The sequence below is a fragment of the Haliaeetus leucocephalus genome, unplaced genomic scaffold (assembly GCF_000737465.1).
Source record: "Haliaeetus leucocephalus isolate CR32 unplaced genomic scaffold, Haliaeetus_leucocephalus-4.0 Scaffold135, whole genome shotgun sequence".
Lineage (NCBI taxonomy): Eukaryota > Metazoa > Chordata > Aves > Accipitriformes > Accipitridae > Haliaeetus > Haliaeetus leucocephalus.
In genome coordinates, this window is record NW_010972571.1 from 2,501,920 (window position 1) to 2,512,538 (window position 10,619).

Consider the following 10,619-nt stretch of genomic DNA (forward strand, 5'->3'; position numbering starts at 1 on the left):
GCATTCAAAGTTAACCAGTAGTGTGCAACTTTGGCATAGAAATGGAAAAATTACCTGCAGCTTAAAATAATTTCTCCTTTTATTCAGTAACAAGCAGATACTGCAGCTTTCTTTTCTGCCATAGCTTGAACTAGTGTATTTTATGTACACAACAGCTTGTTTTGCTTTGTCCTAGGGCTTTACTTTATAAAAAGGATTATTCATCTTGCTGGGGGGATTGTGCTTATTGCCTATTAGCAGGTATTGTTGGTCACTTACTTTCTTTTTCTGCAGTTCGTGGAAGCAACATAGGTCCAGATCTCCAAAAAGATATGCTCTCTTCTGCTTTTGTGGTGGAGCAGTAAAAAAGGGAGTGTTGTACTGGAGTTTATATATACCTAAGAATTTCAGTTTAATTCAACATTGTAATAGGGAACAAAGTAGTCATCCCACCCCCAGAAGAGATGTGTTCATTTGACAAAGAAGAGAATAGTCGGTATAAAGCTGCATCAGTGAATCCTAAACTCATTAATTTCATATTGAGTACCTGTTCCAGTACTGAAATATTGACGATGATCTCTCACAATGAAACAACAATAATTACATGTTGGGGTATGTGGGAGAGTGACTTGTCTCAAAACATGCTCAACTTTGACAGTCTTTAATATTAAACATTTTACTGGTGGTTAAGGGTGGTGGTGGTGACAAGATCATTCATTGTATGCTTCCTGTTGAAATAGTGTGTCACTTAAAAAATATCCGTATTTTGTGAGGGTGGCTTGGCTCTCTAGCCCATATTTTAAAAGTCTGTCCCTCCTAACAGCAAAGGAACTGAACCTACAGGAGGCCTGGTGGCACTGATGCTAGGCAAGCTACTGTCTGGGGCTAGAGTTGGGTTAGTGCTCAGGGGAACGATAAATACATGAGCTCTCCAAAGCTGGATAGAACCAGGATTTGTTGCTCCTACTATTATGAATAGTGCCTTTCACCACTTTGAAGAATGTAAACTGTCTCTGGGGTAGACTGTTATGGATACAGGAACGTTTGTGTGTATCTGGGAGTAGGATCATGATCTGGCCCTGAAATAGGTATAAAAAAAGGTTTAACACCACATTGACACAAGGAGCAAATTTGCAGAGGAAGAAGGCGTGCATACGCCCCTATGTTTCTACTGCCTTTTACAGCCCAGATAAGTAGTTTGAAAAGCATTATTATTCACTGCAGTTCCTTTTCATATTCTGCTGGGGGAAAAAAAGAAAGGCAAGCACTGTTTGCTGATGATCTGTGGGAAATAGGAATAATGTTTTAAATCTTTTATGGGCTGTACTTGTCTGAAGCATTTGTCTCTCTGCTGGTGTTACGCAAGTGAACCCTGCAGAGGAGCTGTGGCTCAGAGCACGGTGCCGGTGCCTGGCTTCAGTGCGGGGCTCCCGGCTGCGCCTTGCTGGGCAAAGGGAGCACCCACAGGTTGTGTCTGTATGTACCTTGGAAACAGTCACCAAGGGGTCTGAACGCAGAGCCTCTGCGCTGCCTGTAAATGCAGCCTTGGCTAAAGTTTAGTTTGTGCTTCTGCTCCATCACGGATGGTCAAGTAGCTGTTACAAACTTTTTAGCCATTATCAGCTGTGTAGATAGCAGGGAACATCGCACGTTGCTGTGCTTGGGTATAAACGTTCTATATATGAAATACAAGAGTAGGACTTGATCCTGAAAATCGTTATCCTGTTCAAGAAAGTCTTACTCAACAGTCCTGTTGGTTTCAGCTAGACAGTTTCTATACATGTAGATGACTCTAGTGAGTAAAAATGTGCCATGTCAACTTCTGGTCTGAAAACCCCTTTTGTGCAACATAGGATAAGCAGCTATCTTGCTTCTGAGAGGGAACTGATGTATTAGCCCTGTGAAAGCAAGCGTGCTGCATAGTCTGATCTGTGGAATTTCTCTCACATATAATAATACTAAGGGAGGTTTAAAATCATGCTGTTTCTGTAAGTCTACCAAAGTAAGATTAAAAATACTGTTATGCAAGCACAAACATGCAATTAAATGTTACAATACACTTAAAGGAATGAAAATATCTTCCTAAGAGCATTTTTAATAAGTAACACCGGGATTTTATAAATCTGTAAGAGGCAGAAAGCAAGTGCATTTGCAAAACACTGGTTTATCAAAATAGACATATTTTGTCATCATTGTATAACATTGAGTTCCTTGGCATCTGTCAACTCATAGCTTTCTTATTAGTGCACAGTTTTGTTCCGTAAAAGTAGTTTGTAACTTGTTTCTTTCTGCATTTGCAAATTAGATAAATACTGCTTAGAATCAAAGATAAATTTTCATAGGTGAAAGCACTCTCCTGAATTAAGATACTTTATATCTGCTCTGGCTTGTGATTTTGTGTGTGGGTTTTTTTTTGCTTTTTTCTTTTTTAAAAAGCAATTGGCCAACAGCATTTTCTTGCTGAACCAGTAAATATTTTTTAAATTAAAAAAAGTTGCAAATTCTTATTCTGAAAAAGAACCTGTTTTGAATGATCCTATTAAGTTTTCACCTGGTTTTGTGCCTAGGTTTCTGTCGATGCTGGAAGAAGAAGTGTACAGCCAGAATTCTCCTATTTGGGATCAGGATTTCATGGTGTCTAGTTCCCGAACTGGCCAGCTGGGAATCCAGACAGGTAATTTGCATTTAGTGATGGGTTAGGGAGCACCTGAATATAAAGATAAACCTGTACAAGTGATGAATTCTAAGGAATGAGACTTAGATATGCAGCTTTTTAAATAGGAGCCTATACGGAAATCAGGCTGCCTTGAGTAAGCACAGATGTCTCACTTTCTGGTGCTTCCTCCTATAAAGATCCCATTTTGATGATGAAATTCAGCTAATTGAAGGTGCCAATGGAGCAGGCTGAGGGCTGAGGCAAATTGTCCGAGTGTTCAGGCGGCACAAGTGCACTCAATGTGGGCAAGTGAGAAAGGTCAGGTCCTCGCATGAGGACCCATGCCAGTCCTCCGACTCCCTAGCAGTAGGGAGGTAGGGGCCTTCCACATCAGATGTCCCATTGCCTTTGCATACATGCCTTTGATTTTCTTGAGTTTTTTTATAGCTTTTCGTTGCTTTGTTTCTTATTCATATGCCTCATTGGTTATTCTGCAGCTTTATTTACTGTTCCTCAGTTAGTTACTGGGGTGTAAGTCATCCTTAAAATTGCAAGGAGACACTGATAATGGTTTTCTTTTACTTTCCCCTTCTTCTCTTCCTTCCTGCTCAAAAGTATTTAAAATCCATTTATGCAGCTCAGGGGTTGACTTCAATTTTCAGGTATTTAATTCAATATTTTGTAACAATTCGGTATTTTGAAACAGTTGTTGATTATCAGTTGACAAAACCATCTTGTTAGTACTTTATCTGATATTGAATTTCCTAGAGTAGTAGGGAAATTCCACTGTGACAGATACAGGCTTTTTTTTTTTGTGAGCAATTCCTGGTCTGCACCATGAACTGGTGAATTATGTCTTGGGCACAAGTTCATTGCAACTCTAAAATCATGTTGCTCTCAGAGTTCATTCTATCATGTACATTTCTGCAGTGCTTCATTTTAATGTGCACCTCTTAAGCACTGGATTCTTGGCATGAATATGGCACAAAAGAGCCGTTGCTGGTGATGACACCAGGATAAATGTATGGAAAGAGAAGGACTGCAGGTGTCCAGACTACTGAGCTGTCACCTCAGCAAATGCCAAAAGTCCTGACACAAATGAAAACTGGATGATTTGGGATGAGTGGGGTTCTTAGGGTTGGGTTTTTTTTTTTAATATAAGAAAGAGAGATGATGGTCTGTGGCCTTTTGAAATAATAGTTTCATCCTCTTAACTGGTGTAACAACTTCTCCCTTTATTGAGTTTGATTTGTCCAACCAGTCTTTGAACACTGTTAAAGTGGACAGCTGAAGCTGAATGTTGAGATTTTTCTTTTCAATAGACCCCTACAAAAAGCCTTTTCATGAAGCTAAATGCCAGCAGGCTTGGCAGGTATGTGAAGGAAGTTTGTTTTCTTAGCTTGTGCTCAGCACTGCAGAAAAATAAAGCCTGATATTTGCAATGAAGTAAAGCTAACTCTGTCATTCAGCAGTAATACAGTCCCTCGTTAGGTAAAAGTTTAGAAGGATATGTTAAGATAAAGCTGTAATGTCTCTGCTTGTGAACTGGTGGCATTGCTCTGTTGCACAACATTAGCTGTTACATGGCAGGTGGTGGGTGTGAAGTTGGGTCCCTCGTTGTGGCAGTCCTTCACTTAGCACCCTAATGGGTTCCATGTCCTGATATTTTTTGTGTTTGTCTTTTATGCCATTGCAGTTATCAGTCCTCCTCCTGTGGCAAGAACCGTTTCATACAGTGCAAGTCCTTCGTCTCTGGAGCAACCCAACAGTGGGAATATGAGTCCTGCTTGCAAAGTTTCTTCTGCCCTTGACCCAAACCTAGGTAGCAAAGAGGGAGACTTGCTTTTGGGCTTCTGTCGATGTTATCAGTAGTTGCAGTATATGGTTACCATTGCCTTCACTCTGCTATAGCGACCTTGAGCTGTTTTTGCTAAAAGACATGCACACACATATTTTTCCTCCACTATGGTAATGTTTAACTAGCAGAAATGGCTACTCTATTTGGAAAAAAAAAAAGTTTTGTTTAAATTCAGTTAAAATGGAGAAAGGTCTGCTGGTGTCAGAGGTTGTTGAAAAACACTTTACTTGGAGTACATGTATTATGAGCCATGAAAAAAGGTTTTGTTTAAATAAAGACAGAGTAGAAGGGGCCATTGCTTTTTTTTTTTTTTTAATCTTTCAAGGTACTGAAATTGCATACATTTAAGCAATAAAGAAAAGCACAAACACACCAACCAGGTTAAATTTAAAACCTGAATGAGGTCAGGTTAAAAAAAAAAATGTGGGGGAAAAAGTTGTTGAATGCATAAATTCTCCTAATAAATCCCTTTTCAAACACCTCAGGATTAATGAGTCTGTCAAGAGAGTTTGTAGGTCAGAGAGATGATCACAAGCTCATGTAAAGTCCTCTAGGAAGTAGAAAAAGCTAAATGAATTCTTAGCCTTGGTGTTTGCTACAGAGGAACTTAAGGTGGCTCCTAAACGGCAGCTTTCTGTGAGGTACAAGTTGGGAAATGGTCTTAAAAGTGGGAATGAGTAGAAGACTTTTTTTGTTACAGATCAGCAAAATTAGTAGTAAGTAGTCACTAGAAAAATTATATTTTTTTGAGAGTTTGAAACTAATTATTAAGTTGTGCATCTGAGCTGTCATTGGAATTGCTCTTGGAACTACAGAGTTGAAACACCACAGATGCAAAACTGGTTTTTAAAGGGGTTTGAAGAGAATTCAGGAAACTGTCAATTTTAAGTCTCCTATTTCAGACAATTAGAAGAAAAAATAATAAACTGATTAAAAATGGAATGAATAAATGTGTGAATAATGTGATGTGTGGATATTTAGTGTGCCTTTTGTGGAATTCATGACTTGTACATATCTGTGAAGGAACTGCTGAGCATTTGGGAAGGGTTTTGTGTACCTGGATTTCCAGAAAGCTTTTGACAAATTGCTTCAAAAAATTCTGTTTTAAAACAAGAAAATAAACCCTTGGAAAAGAAGAAGGAAGGTCCATTCACATATGAATAACTGTTTAAAAAGTAAGAAATAAAGAATAGGAATAAAAGTTTCCACAGTGAAGGGAGGTTAACAATAAAATTATGTTTTTAAGAAAACAATTGTACTGCTTGAAAGGCTGAAAAGGGGAACGAACAGTTTGATCCTTATATATTTAGAGCGCTGTAGCTGTGGGAAAACAATCTGTGCCACGTGTAAAATAGTGGGCATAGTGGGTCCTAAACTACCTGTTTGTTTCAGAAAAAAAAGATCTTAAAGCTATTGTGGATTTTCCTTAGGGGGAAAAAACTCAAAAACCAACTCAAACAAAACCAAACTAACTTATGTCACTGCTAAGTGCTGATCACAAAGGCACAATTCTGCATCCTGTCTCTAACCTTTAGCAGATCTTTAGGGAAAAAATACAGAAACAATTTGACCGTGGAGTGATATTCCTGTTTGTATGCTTTCCTAGTATTTAGCAATTTGCTGCTTGGATAAATCCTGAGCTAGAAGCTGGCTCTGTCAGTATTATTGTACCTCTACTAGTCCTTGGTGGACTTTTCTTTCATGAATTTAAATAATTCCTTTTGCTATATTACATGTTGGTCCACAGTGAGTAGGGCAGTTAATAATTAACAAGGTATATTTTGATTTGGAAACTTTATGTGGCTTTTCTGAGTCAAATATGCATGATGTGTCAGACTGTACGTGCCACTTGGTTTACAAAAAAGGGTGAAAGAAATCTATAATGGATACTTAATTCCAGTGAATCCCAAAAGGGGATTTCATGTTATCCAAAAGTATGCACTATAATTTGTGTATTGAGCACTGACCTTCCAAGACAGCAGCACAGAGGTTCACTGCAGAGGATGCTGAAGGAAAAAGAAAAGCAAATAGTTTCACTGTGAATTTACAGAGGTATAGGAGAAGGAGAGGTATATTTGTCCTCCCAGCACAAAGACCAAATTGCAGCAGTAATAAGTATTGTTCGGATTGCACTTCTTTCTCTTTCTCCCTTTCTATAGGGATTAAAAAAAAAAAAAAGTCCCCAAACTTAGCATATAAATTAAAGAATGTAACAGAAGTGCTAGACTTCACGGTGTTAGTCTCTGACAGTTCGGTTGTTCTAATTTGTTCTGGTTTTGTTTTATAGGGGAGAAGAGAAAAAATAATGAACCCTATTCTCTGGAGGATTCAAAAAGACCAAGGGTTGTAGGAGATATTCCTATTGAATTAATCAATGAAGTAATGTCAACAATTACAGATCCTGCAGCAATGCTTGGGCCAGAGGTGAGAAATATATGTAGACCTGGTCTGCTTGCAAATGGTCTGTTTTCAATAAATGTTCCACATGGATAGAGTATGATAAGCTACGAGTCCACAAAACTTACCATGCTGTCAGTAAAAAAACCAGAGACTTTCAAAGAGTATGATTAGGTGAGCAAAAAATATTGATGAAATGCATCATTAACATGAAAAATAGTTCTAATTTTATTTTTTTTTAACACATTGCGTACTGTTTGCAAAGAGACTTGGAAACTAGTGATAGTAAAAATGTAGATCCCAGGTTATTTTGCAAGGTACTTTTGTTACAGAACAGTTCCAGAGTATGCTTTTTATTGTTAATCATAGATGTAGCTCATAAGACAAGGTAAATGGGGTTCAAATATTGCAGCGGAATGAACGATCCAAAGTTAAAACCTCTGTCTAGTGCAGAAGGGCTGATCTAAACAGTTATTTGCTCTGTCTTCCACAGTTGCTCTTTTTTTCTGCTGGAAGAGAAAAACAAACAGAATTGCAGAATTGTGCCATGTACAGAATTGCACACTTTTTTTTTTTTTTTTTTTGGCTGGCTTTTCCTCCTTCTGTTCCCTTCGCCAGGCTATGTTTTGCCAGCAGCTCTTGTTTGCCAAGGTTTAGCTAGAGACTGCTGAAGATTTGGAACCACCTACATTTCTTACTCAAACTATATACTGTGACTGATGTCTCTGCATATTACAAATGCTGTGCCCGTCTGGCTGTTGGGGCTGGCAGTGACTAGAAACCCAGCAGCCAAACTTTGCTCTAAAAAGTAAACAGTACATGCATGCAGAGATGTTTTGGCGTTGTGAAATGATCTTGAAAAAAAAGTGAAATAAATTGTCTGTATTGATTTCATCTCCATTCAAATATATGGATGCCATTGCTAGAGGTGTAACAGCAAAATCAGTAGGAATTAAAATGTTCTTTTTAGGCTGTTATGATAGCGGCGTAGCTGGTGGAAAGCACTACTAAAATGAAAAAATATGACTTTGCTTGCACTGCCATTAAAATATGTGATTTGCAGTATGCGTAGGTGAATCCACTACTTTTGTCCAAGCTGGCTAGACTAAGGAAAATACGAAGATTTAGTGGCATAGGCTTCAGCTAGATGAGTGCTGCCCCCCGAGAGATGTTGGAACTTGTTGAGTCATAACCACCACTGTTGTTACCTAATCTTTAGCAAAAGAAGTTTGAATAAGCCTTTGTACACTGTAGTGTAGACTTATATCCAGCTTATTTGACAGTGTCACTTCTGCTAAAAAAAAAAAAAAGTAATCATCGCTGGCTCTATTTTTGAAAAAAGAGAGGGTTTCACTTGTTTGTTACTTAAGGCTGCTCCATCAGAGGATGTGAAATCTCCAAACTGTGGTTTTGTTCCTTTTTTGTGCGGCACAGACCAACTTCCTCTCGGCGCACTCAGCGCGGGACGAGGCAGCGCGGCTGGAGGAGCGCAGGGGGGTGATCGAATTCCACGTGGTCGGCAACTCCCTGAACCAGAAGCCCAACAAGAAGATCATGATGTGGCTGGTCGGTTTGCAGAACGTGTTCTCCCACCAGCTTCCTCGAATGCCGAAGGAGTACATCACGCGCTTGGTCTTTGACCCGTGAGTGCCGCTGGAGAGGGGTTTGGCGGGTGCGACCGGGTGAGCCCGGTGCTGGGTGCTGGTGGTGGTGTAAGAAGAGGCCAGCCCAGGTGGCCTGGAGGGCAGCTCTGCCCGTGCTACCCTTTTCCCATCTTTTCAAGCCCCCCCGCCCAGCCGTAAATCCTGGCCAGCCTAAGTGGATTGTACCTAAATACCATCTCAGTGGCTGCGTTAATGACCAGCGGCTTCTTGTTGTGGGACGTGGGCCTGCAGGGAAGGCTCCTACCTATCTTGTACTTTCGAATGTTAGAACTGAAAGTCAGAAAGTAATTGTGGTGCTTATTAGTGGTTTCCAGGCCCATACCAACCTGCAGGCTGCTCCATCCTCCGTCTGTGGAGATCATGAACCAAATAGCAGCAGAGACTCAAGTTTTTCAATGAGAACTTGTGGGATTTATGAAGAAAGCAGCATTTAAGTCAGTGTGGGAGAAATCACTACCCACCCAAGCACATTGCTTTTCTCTATCAGTGCAAGTTTCCTTCTTTCATCAGTGCAAGTCTTGCTTTGGGTGCAAAGCAGCCATCACAGGCACTTGAAAAGAGCGTAGCAGCGTGCGCAGGCTGCACATGGTGCTCCACTAACCTAGTGTCCTGGCTGAATTGAGCCTCAGCTGCTCAAGCACAAAGGGAGGTTCTCCTCAGAAGTGTCGGCTTTTCCACCATTGTGTTCCCGGCAGAGCCTGCTTCCTCTCGACCAGTATGTTCTCCCAAAGCTGGTGCCTCTGAATGATCCATGCCCAAGAATAGCCTAGGGGTCCCCTGTATTAACCGCAGCACTTCACAGTGGAGGGCGCCTATGGGCTCATTGCTGTTCGTCAGCAGAGACCTCAAGGAGCTTTGACTGAGCTGACTGCAGCCAACTGCCCAGCGTGGTTCATGGAAGAGCCTTCCTCCACCACTGGTGATATCAGCCTCTGTCTTTGTGCCCAGTATTGTAGCTGCAGCAGTTACAAAAACAATTCTGGAACCATTTCCTCTGCTTTTAGGCTCACTAGCCTTCCCCTCGGCAATACTCTCGGTGCCAGCAACCACAGCTGCTGTTGGGCCTGTGTGGTTCCTGAAGCACAAACAGCCCGCTGCTGGGGACTGTTGGACGGGACTTAGGTGTCCAGGCACAGGAGACTGATGTTGGGGCCTTCTCCTGCGTTCTTCAGAGGTGAACAGCACTGTTGTCTTGAGGGCCAGCACCAGTCCAGACTCTTTCACCTCTCCTATGTTGGTGTAAGCGCTGCTTGGTTGGGAGAGAGAAGCAGCACCGGGATCTTGTCTGAATTTAGCAGCACTGTGATCTCAAGCAGAGGCTACTGGTTAAGAAGCCAGGTTCCCTCATAATCAAACATCAAAGCAAAATTTTGAAGTAGTGATGTTGAGCCATGGCCTTCTCCCATATTTCTCAAGGTCCTCCCTTATTGGGAAAGACTCTTCTAGTAGGCTGAGAGGAACTGCTGGTAGTTTAAGTGCTCTTCAGTATAGATATCTTGTCTGGAGAGTGGTCTGTGCTTGAGAAAGAGGTATGGATATTGCTACAGCAAGAAAATGCTCTCCTTTACGTGCCTGTGGCAAACAGTTGATCCAAAGGAAGTGGAACACATCGCCTGGACAGCTCAGAGAACCCCAGCATCTGCCATGAATCTCCGGGACACAGTGGGGACCTCGGCTGAGTAGTGGGTACACACAAACCTACATCAAGTAGGAGATGCTGGAGCCCAGTTCTCTTCCCAAATTTCTTGCAGCTATTCCCTTACTTATTATCGTCTTTGGTGTTCTTATTTCTGAAATGGCCATCCTTACTGAATCTTGTTGCTTAAACAACTCAAACATGAAGAAACAAAATTAAAAGCTCAAGCTACTACATTGCTGCTGTCATTCCACAAATAAAAAGCACCAAAATAAGTAAAAGAAAAATAAGAATATATAAAATGTATAAAATCTCCTTCAATAGTAGCACATAAAATATAACTACTCTGCAGACTACCTTTTTTTGGAAGGGGCTCACTTTCAGCACCAACTCCTCCCCCCCCCCCCCCCCCCCCCGCCACATCCCCTC

At 41.0% G+C, this 10,619-nt stretch overlaps 1 protein-coding gene across 1 annotated transcript in view; it reads left to right on the forward strand.

The window, feature by feature from the left end:
- KAT2B (K(lysine) acetyltransferase 2B) overlaps window positions 1-10,619 on the forward strand; it is a 50,459-nt gene that overhangs the window by 25,949 nt on the left and 13,891 nt on the right. The window contains exons 9-12 of the mRNA XM_010585912.1: window positions 2,547-2,653; window positions 4,332-4,457; window positions 6,781-6,917; window positions 8,325-8,533. Coding sequence (XP_010584214.1) covers window positions 2,547-2,653; window positions 4,332-4,457; window positions 6,781-6,917; window positions 8,325-8,533 — 579 coding nt within the window. The remainder of the gene's footprint in view (window positions 1-2,546; window positions 2,654-4,331; window positions 4,458-6,780; window positions 6,918-8,324; window positions 8,534-10,619) is intronic.